Here is a 23,888-nt window from a genome sequence, read left to right as displayed (position 1 = left end):
GATTTCAATAATAAAATTCCATATTTCAACTAGAAATTTTAAACGCATTATGTATATAAATGGAATCATATAAAAACTATAATTTATCTCATGCAAATAATAAAAATAAAGCATTTTCCTTCATAATAAGCGGAGATGATGTGAAAGACTGATAAGAAAGTAACAATTTTCGGTAAAGGTTAGGACAATTAGAATTATTTTCTTATCGTATTCTGAGTAACCTTTGAGATTTCAGTTTACATAAACTAAAAAAAATCAAATCCTCTCACACTTTAACGTTCAACTTGAATAAACATATTTTCATTTTTGGTCAAAAAACCTGATAAACATATTAACTTGCGTATTTTGAAACAGGAAAAACCATAAAATCTCAATCGGGAAAACCGGGAAAAAACCGGGAATTTGAAAATGAAAACTCCTTGATGCCATGCACCTACAGTTCTCCTAAAATCTTAACTGGCAGCAGAAAAGATGCTCATAATATGGTTAAAACATTGGTGTTTTGGATTTTAATTTTACCAGATCATATCTCAATAATGCAATTATCATTCATCAACCATTATGGTTGATGAAAAAAAACTCAGAGAACTAACAGAATCGAAAAATACAAAAATTGCTAACATGTTTAATAATAGCTTTAAAAAAGCTTTCTTGACCAAAGCATAACGATTTTATCGAGGTTCAAAAAATTGATCATGACGACGTTTCGAGATTTATTTGAGTTCTGGTGATGATATAGAATGCGCTTTAGCTTTTTATGAAGATTAATGCTAAAGTCCTAACGAAGTTTTGCTGACCATAATAAAGCTAGTATTGTTACTTGGGATGCGCGCGCGATTCTGAGACTTTTTAAAAAGTTCGCGTTTTTTGAGACGGTGAATGAAAAATTTCTCGTCTTTTTTAATTTTACCCGCGAAGAACGTTAGTTTTACTAAGTGTCAGTGCTTTTCTTTTCAAAATCTCACAAAAAAAAAATGAATAATAGCTTAAATTGTTCATTGGTGCAGGCACAGAATTTGACGAAAATTTCAAAACTTCATGAAAACAGCCGATTTTTTTTTTCCTAAAATATTCATAAAAACTTAACGAAAACATATTTTAACCAATTTTGTACGTTATTTCCTCATGGAGAAATCGACCCGATTCTAAGTGGTACAAGCCTTAAGTAAAATGATGGCGGAAATTTGTCTTGGTTATTAACTTTTGTCACCGATTGTAAACATTGATAAGTCAACGAATTTTAATATTTGGTTCAATCTAATCGTGGGTGCCTCAAGAGACAAAGCTCAATGGATAAACCTTACATTGGGTGGTATGAAAAAAACTTAGTAATTGCTTTTGCTAAACTGAATCGAGCAGTCGAGCAGTCGCTTAAAGCAATTGCTTCGGTTGTTATGAATAAAGTTTTTTTTGACAACTGTTTTCTCAGTCAGGAGCTTTTACTTTTAGAACAAGCTAGTTTGGTATGAATAAAGCTCAAATCTGAAGCAATTGCTCGACAAATCTCATAGCAATTGCTTTATTTTCTAAGCATGCTCGGTAGCAGACTTTTCCAATAAAAAATTCTTTAATAACGTCACGAACTTATCAAATTAGCAATATTTCACTTCAAAACAATTCAAAATGCTATTTTCAACATGGATAAAGAAAAGTCGAAGTGATAACCCAACTTTTTTCATATTCCTGTCGTTGTATAAAATCATTCGTCTAAGATGACAATAAACAAATCAATTAGTAAATATTTCAAATTAAAAAAAATCCGGTTATAGTAGAAGAAGTCCCAATTGGCTCAAAGTAAGAAATAAATTGTAATAATTTAAAACATTATACAGATCTCTCATTTTTATATAATTTTTTATAATCCTAAAAATTAAAAAAAAATCTAAATTAAAATGCGCGCCTATTGCCTATTTTTTTTATACATCGGATTATTCCGGTCCGAATACATGTGGGAGAGCTTATGATAAATATTGAAGTTAGGCCATTTTTTGTTTGGCAATATTCGAATATGTATTCATTTTTCTTTAAACATCAACATACGAGCAAGCATTAACAAAAAATTCCGGTCGTTCTTACACCCACCACCCGCTTCGTTGACTTCAAGGCTCTTTAGCCGTACTTTTCAATTTTCTGATCGTCTTCTTTCATTTTACTTTAGAAAACTTCAGATTCTGCTGGTTGGATAGCTCTATTTTTCGAAGCAAAAGCTATGTTCTAAGACTTTAGTACACATCCGCTAAGCAAATGTTTATTCATACTAAACTAAGCAAATGCTTTGGACTTTTGCTTTGATTGATTTCGAGCTAAGTAAAAGCTACCGAAGCAATTGCTAAACCTTATTCATACCACTAATTCTTGCTATCTTTCCTTAAAAACAGATTTACTAAAATTGTCTTCCAATCCTTGTAATCCTTCTGATTACGTAAATGATGCAACAAGACGTGGCCCGATTCTCGGTAAATCGAAGAAAGAAGACCCCCAGCTATAGGAAAGGGAACGGTGGCAGTTTTCGGAATCAGCAGGGTATGGCGATGTCAAGTCACCTCAGAAGAACGATTACTAGAGATACAGAGAGCGTGCTTCTCAGATAAGGAAAGCGCGACCGCAGCACATATGTACAAACGTATGACATCACCGACATCACACGCGGGACGCTTGTATGGTAAAGGGCTTGCGTGTCCATTCCTTGAAACGGAACTGGTGGCGGACACTATTGGGGACACTTGTTATTTTTGGTTTCATCACCCGAAAATGTACACTGCCTCCTGGTATCATTATCATTGACGAATGTGGCCACCTGCCTGTCACCGGACGACTAATGGATTGACTAGTAGTTAGTAGACGTCTGCCTGGTGGAATAAAACTGGAACTACATCCATGGCCGCCATGTGCAAGTTGGAAAAGCTCCAGGTGTCTCGAACGCCCCTTTCCGGAGTAGAGTTTCGCTGTTTCAACATCAGCAGCAGCGCAAGTGGCCGGCCAACTTTTCGAGGAGACGCAGCTGCTGCCGTCATCATCGTTGCCATCATTGACAGCAGATCGACGACGAGGTTGCCTGCTGCCTGCCTGGCCGTGTGATGATAGTTGTTTGTATTTTTTTTTGCCTCACACAGTTCCAGCCGCCGCGCGCTGCCGACGTCGTCGTCATCGTGTCCGCCACATTCTAGCGTGGCCCTGAGGGAGGAATGGAGCGCACCATACGCTTCACCATCATCGCCCAGTGTGGCTCTGTTGCGGCCTTTACGGAACTTGAACGCCGCCGCCAGCCAGTCACGGCAATTTGCAGCAGCAGAGAATGTTCCGCGCTTCTGGGAAGCACACCGACCACTACTGACTGGACGGGGTGTCTGTGGCTGTATGTATGCATAAGTTTGTGGCTGCCCACGAGGGGTTGCACACTTGCGTATACACAGTGAATCTGACTGATGGGTGCCTGCTGGTGGCCACATCGGGGGCTTGATGGCCAATGATGGCCGCGCTTTCGGGGCCCCAATGACGTTAATGCCCACTGACGATGACGATGTTTACGCTTTTAAATATTATTCACTGATGGAATCAGTGATATCGCTGCTGCCGATGATGATGCTGATGACGGCGATGTTTCTATAGAGCATGATGACGTAAATAGCCTCGCAGCTTAACGGCAGGGCTACGGCTGCTGATGGCATCAAAACGGCGCGGTCATCAAACATCCATGGCCATCGCGGTGCGCTCGTGGGTGCCATGACGTTAATGCCCACTGACGATGACGATGTTTACGCTTTTAAATATTATTCACTGATGGAATCAGTGATATCGCTGCTGCCGATGATGATGCTGATGACGGCGATGTTTCTATAGAGCATGATGACGTAAATAGCCTCGCAGCTTAACGGCAGGGCTACGGCTGCTGATGGCATCAAAACGGCGCGGTCATCAAACATCCATGGCCATCGCGGTGCGCTCGTGGGTGCCATCGAGAGGAAGGAAGTGTCTCAGGTTCAGTTGCCTTTTGTCCCAGTCGCAGGACCGCTAAGGTGATTCATACCTTAAAACAGGCCAGAAAGAACTTAAAAATTGAGCAAAAAAACTTAGGTCAACTATGTTGTTCACCAAAAGGTCAAAGGGATAAACGGTGCGAACCTTGATCTTTCCAATAAATTTAGACACTCAGTGGTTGAAGCACCCTAGAGAATTAAGTTTGGCGTAGAATTCAGCAGAGGTCTAAAGAAGGTGGCGGTAGTATTGGGAAGGGGATGTTAGCTGAATATGAGCTATGGCGGAACCAAATGCTCCTCAAAACGTTGTCCCAGAGCGACCCAAATGTTTTTCGATGTGCATAAGCGAATTGATGGAATTATGTATGTGTTTTTTTTTGGATTGTAAGTGTGCGTAAGGGGGAGGGTGGGGGGGGGGGGGGGGGGGGTAGTGGGTCAGTCACACTTCAAGGTGACGATTGGGGAGCCACACGATTTGCACGTTGCCTTCCAGTGAGGCGGTTGTCTAAAAATGATAACGGGCACTACCTAGTCCATACATATTTTGCGCACAAGATATTTTTATTCTGTTGCAAACTGTTGTCGATTTCATCAACCTATATTGAAACCAGTTCGCTTAGAATTTAGGCGTAGATATTAATGGTTTATTATTGTTGGTGCTCAACACAGCAATGCTGGTTTAAAACAACCAGTTTTTTATCCTGAAAGGTCCATGTTTCTGTTCATAAACCGAATCCAGTAACCAGCAAGAACGTAACGTTCTGTTCCCTTGAAAGATTCAACCATATATACAGTACCGTTCATAATTGTATAGAAATTGGAAGCAAGCGCACTGTCACTTCGGATTTGAACTTCCATAACTTTTTGCTCTGATGATATTTTTTGATCAAATTTTTTGCGTTAGATAGATCAACTATCATACTATTATATCAGAAAGTTTGAGCTTTCTGGAGGTTGTGTGGCCTGAGAAACAGTAATTCTACGAAAATCGGACTTTTTGGACTTTTCTCAATCAAACTGCAATATTTCTGAAACTACGCAACATTTTTTAATGAAAATTTGCACAGTGATTGTTGAGGTATGAAGCTAGCATGTCTGAATTTTTTGAAAGGTTCTATCGATGAGATCAAAAGTTCCGCGAGGTGCAATATTTCAGGCATGAACCTTGAAATTCGATTTCTGTAGAATTTTGGACTTTTTTTTCATATGAAATCACAAATGATAAAATCAAAAATGATAAAGAAAAAAGCAATGAAAAACAAAATACTATAAAAGAGAAAAGAAAAAAGAAGAACCAGCAAAAATATAAAAAAAAACAAAAGTAACTTCAAAAATTTTTTAAATTTGTACCTAAACAATAAAAAATTGAAAAAGTATTTTTTTTTTTAATTTGGAATAAAAACAATCAAACAACGGTTTTTGTTTTTTTTTAATCAGAATCAGAATGAGAATCAGAGAGAGATAGATGCCAAAATCATCTATATAATTTTTTAAAAGAAAACTAAAAATGTTTAAAATTAAAAAAAAAATCAGTAATGAAAAATTTTTGAAAATTAACTTAAGTAAATAGAATGGAATATACAAATGTTATGAGAAAAAGTGAGCCATAGAAAAGAAAATTAAAACCATTGAAAGAAGCAATTTTGCAGCTATTAAAACAGTGAATATTAAAAATCTAATACAAAAAAAAAATAACTAAAAAACTTAAATAAAGTAAAAAACCTGAATTAAAAAAATACCAATACATATGTAGTAAAATTCAATTAAAAATAATTAAAAGGAAATAGAGATGACACTAACAAAATAAAAAAAAAACAATAAAAATATATAGGAACCAAAAAAGGCAAATAAAAAAGAAAAAAATTAGAAAAGACAAAACAAAATTAAAACAACAAAACTCAACTAAAAACAACAAAAATAATTAAAAAATACAAAAAACACAAAAAAATTATTAAAACATAAAAAACAGAAGAGACAAAAAAAAAGAAAGGAATTATTATCGGAACATATACAATAGAAAAGAATAAATTTAAAAACGAAGAATTGAAAACGGAAAAAGGAAACAAAATAAGAGGTAAAATAACACAAACTAGAAACAGAAGAAGAAACAAAAAATATTTAAAAAAGCAAAACAAAAATAAAAAAAAATACAAAGAGCAAAATAAAAAAAACTAGGAAAATAGAACAAAACCAAAAAAATCCAAAAACAAAATAGAAACAATAAACTAATGAAACAATAAAAAAATTTGAAAAAGACAAAAAAATAAAAAAGCAAAAAAAATAATAAAAAGCCAAAAAATTAGAAAAGAAGTCAAAAAACTGAAAAAATAAAACAAAAAAAAAAGAAAGAAATAAAAAAAGAAAAAGAACAAAAAAATAGAAAAGACAAAAAAAAGTTAAGCCAGAAAAGGAGACAAAAAAATTAAAATGACAAAAAAATTAATAAAAAAGACGAGAAAAGTAATAAAAAAAGACGAGAAAAGTAATAAAAAAAACGAGAAAAGCAATAAAAAAAAGACGAGAAAAGTAATATAAAAAGACGAGAAAAGTAATTAAAAAAGACGAGAAAAGTAATACAAAAAGACGAGAAAAGTAATAAAAAAAGGCGAGAAAAGTAATAAAAAAAGACGAGAAAAGTAATAAAAGAGACGAGAAAAGTAATAAAAAAGACAAGAAAAGTAATACAAAATACAAGAAAAGTAATACAAAAGACAAGAAAAGTAATACAAAAGACAAGAAAAGTAATTCAAAAGACAAAAAAAGTAATACAAAAGAAAAAAAATAAAGAGACAAAAAAAATAAAAAAAGACAAAAAAATAAAAAAGACAAAAAAAAATAATTTTTTTTTAAAAGATGAAAAAAGGCCATTTTTTTAAAGAAAATTAAATAAAAATTTAACAAAAAAATAAAAAAAAATAAAAAAAAATAAAAAAAAATAAAAAAAAATAAAAAAAAATAAAAAAAAATAAAAAAAAATAAAAAAAAATAAAAAAAAATAAAAAAAAATAAAAAAAAATAAAAAAAATATAAAAAAAAGAAAATAAAAAAAATAAAATAAAATAAAATAAAATAAAAAAAATTAAAAAAAAATAAACAAAAAAATAGAAAAGACAAAAAAACCAAATGAAATAAAAATGCTAAAAAAATAAAAAAGACGAGAAAAGTAATACAAAAAGACGAGAAAAGTAATAAAAAAAGGCGAGAAAAGTAATAAAAAAAGACGAGAAAAGTAATAAAAGAGACGAGAAAAGTAATAAAAAAGACAAGAAAAGTAATACAAAATACAAGAAAAGTAATACAAAAGACAAGAAAAGTAATTCAAAAGACAAAAAACGTAATACAAAAGAAAAAAAATAAAGAGACAAAAAAAATAAAAAAAGACAAAAAAATAAAAAAGACAAAAAAAAATAATTTTTTTTTAAAAGATGAAAAAAGGCCATTTTTTTAAAGAAAATTAAATAAAAATTTAACAAAAAAATAAAAAAAAATAAAAAAAAATAAAAAAAAATAAAAAAAAATAAAAAAAAATAAAAAAAAATAAAAAAAAATAAAAAAAAATAAAAAAAAATAAAAAAAAATAAAAAAAAATAAAAAAAAATAAAAAAAAATAAAAAAAATATAAAAAAAAAGAAAATAAAAAAAATAAAATAAAATAAAAAAAATTAAAAAAAAATAAACAAAAAAATAGAAAAGACAAAAAAACCAAATGAAATAAAAATGCTAAAAAAATAAAAAAGACAAAAAAAAACTAAAAAATAAAAAAGACAAAAAAAACAAAAAAAATAAAAAAGACAAAAAAAAAACAAAAAAATAAAAAAGACAAAAAAAAAACAAAAAAAAAGACAAAAAAAAACAAAAAATAAAAAAGACAAAAAAAAAGACAAACAAAAAAAAAAGACAAACAAAGTTTAAAAGACAAAAAAATTAAAAAGAAAAAAAAAATGACAAAAAAAAATAAAAAAGGCAAAAAAAAATAAAAAAGGTAAAAAAATCAAAAAAGAAAAAAAATTTTAAATGGCAAAAAGGCAAAAAAAATGAAAAAGTAATTAAATTTAAATTAAAAAAAAAAATTTGAAAAAAATTGAAAAAAAAATAAAAATAAAAAATTAAATTAAAAAAAAAACAAAAATAAAAAAAAAATACAATAAAAAGGCCAAAAATTAAAAAAAAGACAAAAAACATAAAAAATACAAAAAAAATAAAAAAATACAAAAAAAAAAGAAAAATAAATGAAAAAAAAAGACAAAAAACAATTAACATAGGCAGCAGAAAAAATTAAAAACACAAAATTAAAAAAAAAACATAAAATACACTTACAAGATATATAAAAAACAAAAAATATATAAAAGAAAAAAAAGAAAAACACAAAAAAAAATTAAAAATAATAGAAAATACAAAATAAAAAAGACAAACCAAAAAATAACGTAACATAAGAAATAAAAAAAAATTGTTAAAAAATTCTAAACAAAATTACAATTAAAGAAAAAATACAAAAAATAATAAAAAATACAAAAAAGATGATAAAAAAATACAAAAAATAATAAAAAATACAAAATATGTATTTTTAAAAATAATAAAACACAAAAGAAATAAAAATTAAATCAAATTGTTTTAAAAAAACAAGAAAAATAAAAATTTAAAAAACAAAAAAGAAAAAACTTTGAGCATTGTAACAATAATAAAAATAAATTTAAAAAATCAAAACATACAAAAACAAAACATAAGAAAAAAATAACAATAAAAAAATATCGAAACATTGAAAATCCAAACAAGAGAATAAAAAATAACAAAACAAAAGAATTATTATCAGAAGATTTGAAAAAATGCAAAACAAAAGAATTAAAATAAAAACAAAATATCGTAAAAGGAAACAAAAAAAGAGACAAAAAAACAGAAACAAGAAACAAAAAAAAAATACCATAATGCAAAATTAAAAACAAAAAAATACGATATGCAAAACAAAAAAAAAAATACAAAAATGCAAATTTAAAACCAAAAGAAATACAAAAAAGCAAAATAAAAACCGTAAAAATAGGAAAAGGTAAATAAAAAACAATAACAATACAACAGAAATTAAAAAAAAATCAAAACATATCAAAAACATAACAAAACAATAAACGTATCAAAAGATAAAAGATACAATAAAAAATATATCAAAAAAAAAAAAAAAAAAAAACGATACAATGCTTAAGAAAAACATTACGAAATAAGTAAATCAATTCATAGAAATATGAATCATAATAGTTAAAAAAAAGTTCATAAATGAAGAGGAAAAAAATAAAAAAATAAAATAGGCAAAAATAAAAATATATCAAAAGACAAAAAATTAATTTAATACGTTCATTGACACGTGCGGCGAGATGAAACGCTAGGTAGAAGAATTCGTAAAGGCATGAAGAATAGGCGGATAGGCAAGCATCAGATGAGCTTCGTAGGATAAAGTTTGGATAGGTGTTGAAACTGTAAGTCTAGGGCATTTTTATTGGAAAGCATGAAAGTGTGGTGGTACGCCTTTGCCGTACAACAGACTACTCTGTATAGGAAGCGTGATCGACTTTTGATCAACACATTCCTAAACACAGCAGGCGTGTCAATGAACATATTAAATTAATAAATTTATCGGCGATTAAAACTTATCATCAAAAGACAAAAAAACTTTTACGTTTTTTAAATTTGGACCTAAACAATAAAAAATTTAAAAACCAAAAACCAAAAAAAAAAACAAATATTTTGAAAAAAACCCTCAAACAATGGTTTTTGTTTTCAAAAAAAAAAAAAAAAAAAAAAAAAAAAAAAAAAAAAAAAAAAAAAAAAAAAAAAAAAAAAAAACAATTGAGGCAAAAAAAAAAAACAATTGAGGCCCATTAGGTATATGCAAAATCGACTACCTTGACAACTTTGAAGCGCGTTTTCTCGCGAAACTATCATTTGGGCACTTATCTCCTTTGATTTTTCTTTTCGAAATACAGACCCCGTTCGTTTTGGTAACATTCGATTTAGGCAACATCCGATTTTGGCACATGTGCCAAAATCGAACTGTTTTTTGGAACAACATTGCCATATTATTTTCGCTTTACCAGAACCAAAATTTTTTAGGCAAACACCATAAAAACATACGTTTTAACTGATAACATAAAACAACAATAACAAAAAATTATAAAGCACTCAAAAATGACGAATAACAAAAAAAAAATTAAAAAAACTCAAAAACAAATACAAACGAAAGAATAAAATTGACAAAAAACATCTAAAAAACGATGCAAAAATAACAAATATGATAAAAATAACAAACATTCTAAACATAACAAAAAGATTTATAAAGGTATCTAAAACATGATAAAAATAATAAAAAAAATGACTAAAACTTATTAAAAAATGATGAAAAATTGAGTTAATGATAATAACAATGGTTTATTATTGTTCATAGGTAAAAAAAAGTTTATGAAAAATCCGTTCGATTTTGGCTACACAAAATTCTCGAGCGTGTTGCCAAAAACGAAAAGGCCTGTACGGCCCAATTAGAATAAATAAAAATATAAATAAATTTTTTTAATGTACAAGAAGATTTAAAGAACGCAGTTATGAAAATTGGAAAAATAATAATAACAAAGTGTTTAAGAATACCACAAAATCAAAAATTAAAAAAGTAACAAACCTAATGCTCAATATAAAGAAAGGTGCTAACTGTGACTAAAACATTACTAGAAATGATAAAAAATTGCTTAAAATTGACGCAAAATGACAATAACAATAACTTAGACGACCCTGGCACAGGAGAGAATAGTGTTCAAATTTGGTATGCCTTGTAAGATGCTAGCTATCACATCCTCGAAATATGAAAGCTTAGAGTAGGTTAAGGAAACATCAAGTTTCATTTAGATCCTTTGTATTCTCGTGTTCGTTAAATGAAGCGAGTAAAATAAAATTGAGAAAAAATACCATTCGACAGCAATGCATTCAGTTTGCTAATCGATTCGAAACCTTTTTTCTTAAATTGTTGCCGGTGCTTGCATTTTTATTTTGCACCAACCTGAAAATAGAACTAACTAGAATGGGATACGCCTACAATCGACATTTCGAAATCCGTACGGTCTCTTATCAGCGTGAAATGTTCGTGGCAAGTTCTGTTCGGATATTGACCGATGTGTTGCATCACCCTGCATCACGCTGCAAATAGCCATTGGTGAATCGCAGATCGCAGATCGCAACCAAAACGAATCAAAGTTCCTTGAGATGTATGCTGTTTTTCATCACTTCAACAAAAATTTTATTTGTTATTTTCCTTGCTGAGACACCCTTCTTCTGAAATTTTCTGAATCAAATTAGTTAAAAAAGAGGGTCAATTTAATTTTGTATAGGCAGTTTATACAACTAATAGAGTGCAATTAGTGCATCTGACGATCGATCGAAAGTAATGAAAAAATTATGCAATTCTTGGACCCAAATGAACAGTTAATAGTGCATACTTTTACATGGAATCTTAAAACCTTTCATCAAATCAACTAAAAACACAAATTCTAAGACCTGTCTCCTTATCTTTCATTTTAGCCATGCCGGATGCCAGCTTCTACCGCCGGGATAATAAAACCGAATCGGACGACGAAGTGGAAAGTGGCAGCACCCATCACACGGGCACCAATGGTTTCGGCGGAGGCCCTGGCAGTGTCGGTGGTGGTATGGCCGGTATGAACTTTGCCGATCTGTACCGGAGGCCGCATCCGAATCAGCACACCGTACATCAGCAGCAACAAACGCTCACCTCGGCGCACATAGAATTCCTGAAATCGATGACCGGGTTCCGCAAAAAGTGGACACCCTTTGAGCTGCGAACGTGTATGGATATTAGAAGGATCATCGGCAGCAAGGAGTACGATTCGTTGCGGAAGAACGATGGAATGCCGCTGCCTTCGGCCAAGACGCTGAGAAAGTACAAACATGCGGTCCATCTCGATGGGGTTGATGTTATGAGCAGGAAGCGCACCTATCGGGAGATGCTTGATGGTCTGGTGTCGAATGGGGTTGAAATGAACGGTGTCGATGGATTCGGCGAAGATGTCGATGATATTTTGAACGCCGAGGAACCGGAGGGTTTCTTCGATATCAACGGTCTTTCGGAAGAACAGATAGACTTCCTACAATCACTTTCCAATAACACAAAAGGTTTCTCTGACTTCGAGCTTCAAAAAACGCTGGAGCTCAAAAACGAACTCGGCGGCAAAAACTACGAGATCCTTCGCAAACAAGAATGCCTGCACATACCAACGCTGATCTTGTTGAAAAAGTACGAACAAGACAACGGTCTTGAGGATCTATCCGCCATGGTCGTCGCGGAAGACATCGACGAAGACGACGATAACGAACCGGATCAGGAACCCGAAGCCGAAAACAACCATCGTGAGTACGAAAACGGAACGCCAGACCTGAACAACCATAACTTCCATCCAGAGCTTAACGGTGGTCCTCACGGAGAAGATTCGCACATGGGCATTTTCGAAAACCATTCCATTTTCGACAGGGACGATACACCGTCCTTCGATATGTCCAAACTTTCGCAGGGACACGTCGAGTTCCTCAGCACCCTGCCGGAAAACCCGAAACGATGGACACCGCACATGCTCAACTCGGCCCTGGATATTAAGAACGAAATCGGAACCCGCGATTACGAGTTGCTTCGGAGACAGGGCATTCCGCTGCCCGCCGCACGAACACTCCGCAGGCACAAGGACATCAAAAGTCGGGTCGGAGAGGGGGCAGACATTTAAGCAAACGTTGTTTAATAAGCTTAGTTCGAGCTTGTACCTGTATAATATGATAATACCTTATAGTTTTCCCGCCCGAATGTAAATATTAAACCGTTTAAATAAGATAGAGTGTGGAGCATGGAATTTGAAGTGAAATGAAGCCAAAAGAAGAAAAAAAATAGAAGGTATCGATTGCGATGAACGCTTTTGAGAGAAAAAAAAATCGCAGAAAAATAGTACCTCTGAAAGTCGTCACACATTTTGATAGTCGATAACTGTTTTGTTGCCGGAAAGTTTAAATTTGGTTTAGTTTTTCCTATAGAAATAAATACCTACGTTTGTTTTAAAGAAATAGCTGAAACTTTAATGTTTCAATCAGTCAGGGTTTTTTTTTGAGTAGGCAACAGCAAGGAGCGCTCGTATGAATGAATGATGATGGATATCAAATAAAACGTTTTAACAAAACATGATGGACAGTTTTATGTTGGAATCCGAAAACAATCCTGTTTCATTTAAAACCTTTAACCCTCTTAGTATCAAGTGAAATAAAGAGAATACACTAGCGAACCAAATCGGTGAATTTTCAGAGGTTTCCTAAATAGCTTAGAAAATTGAAAGTAGACGTGAGGTTTATTTCGATGTCAGTAGTGATAAATTGGAACGTTTAATTAGAATAATAACTTACTCGCTAAAACATGCACAAAAAGCTTAGTTCACTTAGAAATGGGACACTTTCTTTTGCTAATAGCTTATTTCCTAGACCGGACACACAAACAGTTTCCACCAAAATCCACCATTATCAAATCGATAGTGGACAAAACCGTTGATTATTATTCAATAAAAATCTGTGTTTGGAAAAATATGCAAACACCGTCAAAAATGTCCTCAAAGTTCGAATCAGGATTTCGAGTGAAGCACATGATCGCAACTACGGTTAAGGGTCATCAGGGAAGTCAAGGCTCATACCAAAATTTTTAATATTGAATAAGCGAAAAACCAAGTGTAGATCGCTGATAACCCACAAATTTTTCTCCGATAAGCTAAGAGTGTTGCCTATCTATGATTCATTAAAACACTTCAAACAACTTATTTTTGCTAGTTTCAGAACTCGCAATCTTATGGAAACCCTATTTCAAACAAATTCCAGCGGATGCGTCCTATAACATTTCTGGTCGTGGCAATTTCCCTTGCACAATGAAGTTTTTTTTCCTTTTTTATTATAGTTGTACCCGTTGGGATCATTCTTCCTCGATTCGAGTGTTTGGTAAACTCATTAGGGAGATTGAAGTATGTATTTGCTGGTTGTTTTGAAAAAGATAGTGATTTGCCAAAACTCTGCTCCTGTGAAAAAAAACAAATTTCAGAACAAAAACTTTGGTACCTACTCGCTGTTTTTCAAAGCTTAAAAAAGTACCTTTAACTCTCGTATGTATATTTCGCAACCTACGATCTTGACTAACCGATTACACATGAAGTTCAATGTCATGATAGTTTTGTTTCGCTTTTGTCAGATTTTCCCGGTAGACATTCCAGAAAAAAACGTTTTCAGTGGCACAAAAATGATCAAGTTTTGTTAAATTCGAAACAGCTGAATCCACCAAATTGCCCTCAATTTCTTTCAAAAGAGTTGTATTGCGCCAAAAAGTAGGGGAAATTAAAAAAAGGTAGATGCAGCTACCCAAAATACAGATTTGACGAAGTCTTGGTATTTTTTTTTTTATACGGGATTTTCATCCTCTGTGATGATTCATCCCTACTAAAGTCTTGGTAGTAAAAACTGATCAATATAACATGGCGGGAAAAAGAGAGCGTCGGCCGATGGGAGAGGTACCAAGAAGAAAGTAGAAATATTTCTTACAAAAAAAAATTTCAAATATTTTCATGAATTATCATAAAATTATCTTTATTTCCTTTTATAGAAAGTGTGTCGATCAAACGAATGTTATTTTAAATACACGCATTCGTAACTATCCCATTTTTAATGAACTCAGCTTTAAGTAAGGCAGGGCAGCGTTGCATTTAGAAAATATGAACTATCATTACAAATCTAAATCGCCTACGGGTATGCATAGAAAACGTTATAGCAACAAGGGAAAATGGTTTGTGTCACAACATTTTTATGGCATGCTGCAGACTAGGGCTGTTCAATGCACCGTCATTTTTAAATTTTAAATAACAAAATTTGCACATATTTTTAATGGAGAAATAATCAAGCGTTAATTCAAAAAAATATATATTAAGGAATATTTTAAAGAAAAGAATATTTTCATAATTTTATTACAATAAACTATACCACCTGATAATGACGACAAGAGTGATTCCCCAAGAAGTATACAATATCGTTCTTAACCCACTCTTTTTAGAAGATTGTTATGCCTTAACTGTTTGTTCAAAAAATTTATGAAATTACTTTTACGACTTTTGTTAAAGGGTCTTTAATAAATATTAATAATAATAACTTTTACGACTTAAAAAAAATCTGTTTTTTTTATTCACATAGTCTGGAACTTCGAAAATGGTTTTTCAAATGTTAAGGCTCTTTTCAAATGCATTGAATTTTCTTTTGCCATAATAGAAAATCTAGACACAAACCATTAGCCAAGTACTAACATTTAGTACACATGCTCCGTATAGGGTAAGTAGCCCTATGTCTGACCAATGCTTAATGTTAATGTTTCAGTTTCGTTTCAATTGTGTTGACAAATTCTACACAACATTTTGAAATAAAATTGACTCTTATAGAATTGACTCTAATTAAAGCGAAAATCGTCTCAGGTTATTGAAAAAGCTTCACAATTCAGTTTATTTTAGTCAAAAACACAACACTTCAGCAACTTTGATTGAGCGAGATGAAGCTCAATTCAATGCAGTTGATTCAAATAGGATTTTTTTTCAAATGTTAACTGTCAATTCCTCATTTGATGCAAGTTATTTGATATTCGATAGTTTTCCGGTATCCAGCTATTTTTAATGTCTGTTGGAATGTTTGGCCTGTTAGATTAATTTCATTAATTATTTTTATCGAATTTTAAGTGAACTTTTGTTCTTCAATTCTATAGAGATCTACAGCTTTAAATATTTGAGTTAACTCAATTGATTTTAATGAAGCTTCAAATATATTATTTATAAAATTTTCATCCGATTGTAAAACACATTTTGTCAAAATCTGTATGCATTTTTTTTAATTCTTCCTTAAAAACCTTTTAATACAATTTTACACTTTTTTTCATACATTATCTTTTGTAAATTTGTTACTTTCTAAAACAAAGGGATAAATCAGTTTACCACCTACAAACTACTATTTTAGTCATTTTAAGGAAAGAAGGATGACTAAGTTCTGATTTTCATTCAATAAAGAGTATTTACTAGCTCTAATGGAAAAAAGTCAATCTTAACAGTTAATTGAACTTCTCTATCTTCTTCTTCTTCTTTCTCTACTTGAACTGCATCGCAGTTCGGGTTGTAAGGGCCAGAAACTTCTCTATAACCAGAACAAAAAATTTATTGGTGTAATTTGAGCGACAGAAAATCACCCATACAACTTAATTGAGTATCGCGGCCTACCCATTTTATTTTTTTAAATCAAAAATAAATAATAAAATCTACTTTTTCGAAAGGTTTTGGGTTGATTTTTAATGCTTTTGTTTAAACTTTTTCAATTTTTACTTGCTAATGCTAGAATCAGCTCAAAAGAATAGAATTGATGTTTTCGACAAAAAATCACGATAATTTATTTGCAAGTATTGAAACAAATTTTATGCAAATTGCATAATAATCTTACCGTCTAATGACTTATCTTTCAACTGGATATTGCCTCCTCCAATCCTTTAAAATTTATAAGCGTTTAGTCAGATAACACAAACTAATTAGTATTGAAGTCGTTATACTCAACGTAATCAGTCTATCTTGAAAAATCTATTTCGAAATAGGGTTAGTTGCTCTACTTTGGACCCTTTAAGGCTTAAAAAAAGTTAAAGTTTAAGCGATGGTTTATATAAACCCGTGTTTTTTTCAGACCTCGACGGGTGTTTTGTGGTTTTTGGGATACCCATGCGTAGTTAATGGTCTTATCTGCAAGTTTCAATGAGAATATTTATCCTTAGTTTTGCCATTTTGGATAGATTTTCAAAAATATTGATGTTCAAAATTTCCTACTTTGAACCTACTGTTCCTGTTTTGGAACTGGACTAGTACCCTTAATTGGACATAAAAAGATCTAAAATGCCAGTAAAAAATTAGATATTTATGTAAAAAGAACATCAAAAACGTAAGTAAAAAATTTATTTTAAATATAAAAAATAATATTAAGGATTTTTAAAGATTCAAATAAACACCTTAATTTCTGTTATGAATGTCTCAAACTTTTTCCTCTTCAGCGCATTTCTAAACAGCATAATATTTAGAAGGTTTTTTGTGTTTACTTCTAGCTTGTTTTGTTTACCTAAAGTTGACAATAAAAGTTGGAAATGCTCAATATAGGTTCATAATTATGGCCTCATGAAAATTTGAAGGGATAAATCATCCTAAAGGATAAAAATCCCGTAAAAAAAATTAAAATAACTTGTGAAAATTTTGCACCTTAATTGATTGGTTGTTGGTATTGACAATATGGATGTCAGATCTAAAAATGGAACATCATGGTCAAAAGTATCCTATTTTTGAACTGCTTTCCTTTTGTCTGGGTTTTCCAACGATTTTTTATTATTTTAGGAAAAATGGGTAGAATAGTTCACATTCATTACAGCAATGGTAGTTTACCTATGAATTTAGAGTTGACCTGTTAAATAATATGATGTTTTTTTAATCTCTCTGATCTGAGTATTTATCAATTCTGAAATTCATTTCTCATTGTGAATTATGGTCCAAGAATTTTATTTCCAAATGTAATTCTGACGTAATATATTTTTTTAATGTTTTTTTAACGGCTATCAGTTTCGGATTTTTTAAGTAAAAACGACTGTTTTTTACTCCAACGTTTCGATCCTTATTGGTTCTACATCAGGGGCTAAAATTTATTACTAATTTAGTGGAAATTGACTTCGATTTTGTTTGATGCTTATCGGTAAAGTGTAGTTTTCTTGTTAAGTTTGATTCGGCTTATCTTGAACTGCTGTCATTGGGTTTCTTTCGTTTTTACTTAAAAAATCCGAGACTGATAGCCGTTAAAAAATCTTTAAAAGTCAACAAAAACAGTCGTTCCATTCATAAAGAAGTAATATATTGAAATATCTTTATTTTAAAACTGAAGCGAATTGAATTGGAATTTTTATCATTTTTCGAGAAAAGTAACAAAATCTTTATTGAAATTTTGTTACTATTCTCGGAGGGGCAGGGGGGGGGGGGGGGAGGAGGGTCAATATACATAGAATGAAAAATTGTTTGTTATTCTTGAAGGGTCTAATATTCACAATTTTTTAAAACGATATTCTAGAAATAATTTGAAAATTATTAAATGAAGGATAAATTTCTGATAGCATATGGTGATAAAAATCACATTGATGCAAAAAATTTAAGGGTTGATTTATATTGATTTGGGAGTTTTGAAAAAGATGTGCATAGTTTTGAAAAAAACTATAAAATGTAACTGACATTGAAAATAAAGTGATCAGAAATTGACTGCGAGTAATTTTGACTTCTGAGCAACAGTTACATAAGTTTTCTATGATTTTTTTACAGTTCTACGAAAATACAGGAATTTGACCAAATTTCAAAGAAACTTTGAACCAGAATCTCAGATATTTTCGAAAACAAAACTTTTTGCAGTCTTTTACATAGATGATAAACAAATTAGAATCTTAAATGTCAAACAATTTAAAACGCTCTTTTGTGTTGTCAGAAATGAAAAAGATTCATTAAAATTCTCTAAAAAATGTCGAAATACATTTTTTTTCTGACTAGTTTTTTGTGCTGATGCTTATGATATATGCACAGCCAGATCTTGTCAGCAACCCGGTGAAAAGAAAGATAATATTTATTAAAAAACCTTATAGACAACTTACGATAAAAATTAGCAACAATGATATTTTTACAATCGTTTGATTTTATTGGTTAAAAATATATGTAAGTTGAATGTTCCTCTTTTATCTGATTTATACTCGTTCGACATGAGCTTATCTTTGATTCATTCTAATATATTTTTTGAATGATAGGTAGTTTATTTTTTAATATTCTCTTATTAAATTTATGGCATTTCAGCGAATTATCAAATTCAAAGTAGAATTGTTATTACTAGGGTTCGTCGATCTTGGATCGATCTATAAAAATCGATCTTTCAACTCAGATTTTCAAATTCTTGGATTGATTCTTTGGCATGGTTAGAATGTAATGCTCTAAATTGTGCATCTATTGATATATCTTTCAGTTTTGTAGGCTATTTACATCAACTTTCATACACGATGCACCAAAAAAGTGGGTCTTAGACAGAAATGAAAATGGGAGGTGGAAAGAATTTGAATAGTTAGTAAAAATTGTGAGCTAGAGCGTTTGTATTGCTTTTAAATTTTAAATACATTCTCTCAATTAAAATTATCAAGTTAGTTTAATTGTCTTTCTTATGCTCTCTGTCAAAATCGGGATTTTCAATTAATAGTGTATCAAGAAATTATTTAGAATTGAAATTTATTTAAAGGTAATCACAAGATCAAGCAACTTGATTCACTTAATTTCTCATCTTGTTTGATAGGCATAGGATTAAAAAAATTGCCTTACTATGTTATATTTACATGTCCGCTTTCAATTTTTTACTTTTTGAAAAAATAATCATAAATTTAATTTTATTAACTCTTTAAATTCTGCTTTTAGACGAGGTTTACTACTTTAATTTAATTTTTTTTTTTATTTAATAATGATCCTAGGCTAAGCCTTTCATCTGAGTCTTAACTTAAAATACATCGACCACACTTTAATTTGTAGTAAAACACTTCTTAATACTAGCTTTAATTTGGTTTCTGGACATATTCAAGTTAATTTCTTCTACATATGCGTTGTAAAGCGCCATCATCCTGTACATTGGCTCGTTTCTTGCGTAATTTTGGATCCTGTTTGATAGCTGGAACGGCCTTATGCTGCGCAAACTATTGCGTCCTTCGTTGGGAGATATCTGTGAGAACAAGTACGGCGAATAATACCTTCCACTTGTCAAATCCTTCAAAAACAACGCGTCAATTAACTTCCTGCGATTCTCAAGCGAATCCAGTCCGACCAGCATGCACAGGGCTCGATAAACCGGCATTTCCTCTTGCCATCCAAGGTTTCTTAGCGCGTATTTGAGAAACTTCTTTTGGACTCTCTCCAGTCTATTAATGTGAACGTTGTAGTACGGTTGCCAAACAATGCTGCCGTACTCAATTGAAGTCCGCACTAACCCGACATAAATTGAAACGATAGTATACGGGTCGTTCAATTCATTACAAATTCTGCTGACCATTCCAAACATTGAATTTGCTTTGGCTACCACTTGCTCTATGTGCTTAGAGAAATTCAGTTCTCTATCTATCTCCACTCCAAGATCTTTTACCGACGTCTTCCTAGTAACGATCAAGCTGTTTTCGAGGCTATACTCATAGATTATGTTCGATGTTTTCCGAGAAAATGAAATAACGCTACATTTCGATGCGTTAATTTTCAATCCATAGTTTCTGCAACATTCTGAAAATCGGTACAATGCGTTTTGCAGAATCGAACAATCTTTCTGGTCACGAACAGGAAGAAATATTTTCAAATCATCAGCGTATATAAGCACGAACACGTCGTGCAAAACTTCGGGAAACTCGTTCATAACAGTGATGAAAAGAAGAGGTCCCAAGTGACTCCCTTGTGGTACACCACTGTTAACCGAGAATGCACCAGATCTGACACTTCCCAGCTTCACGTACTGAACTCTTTCAATAAGGTAAGAATGTATCCATTTAAGGCAGTTACCAGCAATTCCATTCTTGCAAAGTACGGAAAGAAGAGCATTGATTTCGACCACATCAAATGCTTTCGACATGTCCGTGTATATAGTATCGACTTGAAGTCCTCGCATCATCCACTGTGAAGTTCGCGATACAAATTCACCAAGATTTGTCACGGTCGACCGCCGTCTCAGAAAACCATGTTGAACGTCCGACATTTTCCTCTCCAGCCAAGGGTACATTTGGTCGTAAACGATGCTCTCAAAAAGCTTTGGTATGGCAGACAGTATTGCCACTCCACGATAATTTTCAACTAAAAGCTTAGAAGAACTTTTATGTATCGGTACGATGTGCGAAATCTTCCAAAACTTCGAAAAAATTCCTTCGTGAAGTGAGTCTGAGAACAGGCGGTGTAAGGGTGCTTCGAGTCCGTTTACACACTTTCTAAGGACCGAGTTCGGTAAGCCATCGGGACCACTACCTTTGGATTCATCGAGCATTAAAATTTTCTCTCTGACCTCTAAAATCGATATTGTTAGCTCAGGAATAACTTCTTCTGGAAATTGATATTCTTGATCACTTGGTACATTATTCGAGCAGTATACACTTCGGAAATAATTGGCAAATAGTTCTGATGCTTCTTTCGAATTATCTGCTTTATCAGTGTGATATGACACATTTTTCGGTATTAAGTTTGATTTGCGCTTGGAATTAACATATTTCCAGAAATTTTTCGGTTCAGTTTGGATATTTCTTTGGAGATTTTCAAGGTACAAACAACGCTGGGCTCTGTGCAAGCTTTTGAATGCATTTACCGCAACTCGATATGCAGTTTTGTCATGCTGAGATTTAGTTCTACGGTAACGATTATTTTTCCTTCGTTTGTCTTTTAAGAGGCGAATTGTTTCAGCGTCAAACCACTCCGGGTATCTAGGGCAGCCTGATTTTAATTTGATTATTCTACAATGGTTCAGCAATATGCCATAAACAACAGTGTAGAACGACAAAACGTTAAAATCTAATGCACATTGAACCGTGCGATAACTTTCGTTAATGTTATCGAAAACTCCAAGACTGTTCAAAAATTCTAGCATAGATCGTGCTCGTGAATTAGCTATATCGTACATGAAATCTTCGGATTGTATAAATATCGTTCTCCATTCCACCTCTAACAATGATTGAGAAACAGCTACCTCATTGAAATGTTTCATATCGATCATTACCTTGTGTTCCTGTGCTGGCGGTGTATCTTCGTACTGAACTTTATCCACATTGACGCGTAACGACATTGCTTTATGATGCGCTTCGTTCAGTATCAGCGGTGTAGTTTCTTCAATTTGACAGCACTCCACGTCGTTCGTGAATAACAAATCAAGAAACCGATTGTTTTGGTTCGGTATTCCACAGACTTGAAATAGATCAGATGCTGCCATATCATCAACAAGAATAGCTTCTTCGGGTAAGCGAACGTTGCTCGGCAAAAGATAAAGATCAGAATCTTCATCTCGATACCATGTAGTATTTCTCAAGTTGAAATCTCCTACAATAATCGTTTTGCTTTCAGGCGAAGTGCTATTAATTAACGAGCCTACGCTAGCTGTATGTGAAGAGTATCTATGACTGCTTGATCCCGGTGGTAAGTAGATGCAGCATATAAAAATTTCGTTTCCGTCGAGATCAATTTTGACAGTAATTTCTTCATTACAGGTCGAGATATTAATCAAAGTGCTGGCTAAACGGTTGTTTACGGCAATCAGAACACCTCCACCAGAAACCTTATCGGAATTGGTAGACGATCGGTCGCAGCGGTAAGTTGTAAAATTTTCGGGGAATATCATTCGATCATTAATCGATGAATCCAAATTCGTTTCACAGAACGCAAACACATCGTAGTCCCACTCGAGCGATGACAAAAAAACGGTCTCGAGTCTTCTTCTGCTACGGATACTATTCATATTCTGGTAGTAAATACTTAAGCAATGCTCTCTGACCGGCAAGTAATTGTGTTTTCTTATTACAGGCAAACGATTTGATGACCGCGACAGAAAGTTGGTACTCGAAAGTGGCAAACTATTGTTGGCGAAACGAAACCTGCATTGTTGGATCCGTACGCTGGGACAAGAAGGGATTAGCAACAGGCTGCTCGTTACTTGTTACAGTTTGGGCAACGAGATCAGCAGTGGTGGCGAGAACAGTAGCTACAGGTTGTGCATTGAACCGAAATATATCGGCTCGGCGCACAGTTGTGAATTCAAATGTACGGAAATATATTCCTTTCTGCCATGTAGAGGCAGTTAGGGCCTTTTCTTTGTGTTCAATTGGAATGCCTATCTTGAATGACACAAATGATAACTCGTTCAAACATCTTCCCCTGGGTATCAGTTTTACCACTTCCACCTCGGAGTTAATACCCAAATTGACTTTAACCAAATTTGCAATTTCATCGACAGTTGTTTGGGGATCAAATTTCGAGAGGTGTAGCCAAAATTTCGGATTCTCATGGACAATTTTGACCAAGCCACCTAAATCTTCTTTTTTACCTTCGGCTTGTGCTCTTGGAGTTAGTTGGGTTGGAGTAGAAGCGAAATTTGTGCGGTTGCGTTTAGCGCTGGGGGGAGGCAAAACAAAGTTCCCCGGGCGCTTTGGTGTACGGGGATTGTTTATTTCGAGAATCGCGTTTATTTTTTCACTATTCTTTCTTACTTCATTTTTCAGCTCTTCCAGGACTCGATTGTGCTGATTTTTCATCTGAAGAACAGCGGCATTTGTTGATGCTAATGCAGTGGTAAATGTTGCGTTTTGCATAATCTTATTACAGGCTAGACACATCCAACGGATTTGATGGTTTTGCTTAAAAGCGTCATGCATTTCACGGGATACTTTGGCGCACTGCAAGTGGAACGCTGAATTACAAAAACCTCTGCATACGATTGCCTCATCATGGGGGACCGATGTTGCGCACGAATTACAAAATTCAGCCATGTTGAATCAGGTGTAGTATCTTATATCGGCAATCAAAATTTCGCGATTACTGATTGGTTTTAAATAATAACCTTCAATTTACTGGACAAAGCCTTCGGCTAAGGAATGCAATGAAACTAAAATTTGTTAACAAAACACAGAACTACTTTACAAAATTACGAAAAAACTAGAACTGATATCAAAGTTGTAAACATAAACAAACGAAGTCTTCTCTTCTTCCTACTGTCTTACTACTGTCGGCATTAAACCCAAATCAATACTTATTTTAACTTACTTTTTACGTAGAATGATTC

General features: G+C 32.6%; 1 protein-coding gene and 1 long non-coding RNA gene across 2 annotated transcripts in view; both read left to right on the top strand.

The window, feature by feature from the left end:
• LOC129754569 (uncharacterized) overlaps positions 1-13,188 on the top strand; it is a 43,387-nt gene extending 30,199 nt beyond the window's left edge. The window contains exon 3 of the mRNA XM_055750709.1: positions 11,526-13,188. Within this exon, the coding sequence (XP_055606684.1) occupies positions 11,526-12,739 (1,214 nt within the window). The 3' untranslated portion in view covers positions 12,740-13,188. The remainder of the gene's footprint in view (positions 1-11,525) is intronic.
• An 8,766-nt stretch (positions 13,189-21,954) lies between these two features.
• Positions 21,955-22,965, top strand: LOC129750582 (uncharacterized). Its single transcript, XR_008738423.1, has 5 exons — positions 21,955-22,072; positions 22,178-22,249; positions 22,321-22,421; positions 22,489-22,574; positions 22,634-22,965. It is a non-coding gene; the product is annotated as an uncharacterized LOC129750582 (long non-coding RNA).
• Positions 22,966-23,888: the final 923 nt, after the last annotated feature.

Source organism: Uranotaenia lowii, chromosome 3, assembly GCF_029784155.1.
Source record: "Uranotaenia lowii strain MFRU-FL chromosome 3, ASM2978415v1, whole genome shotgun sequence".
Lineage (NCBI taxonomy): Eukaryota > Metazoa > Arthropoda > Insecta > Diptera > Culicidae > Uranotaenia > Uranotaenia lowii.
The sequence above is the reverse complement of the archived record's forward strand: the minus strand, read 5'-3'. Positions and strand labels throughout refer to the sequence as shown.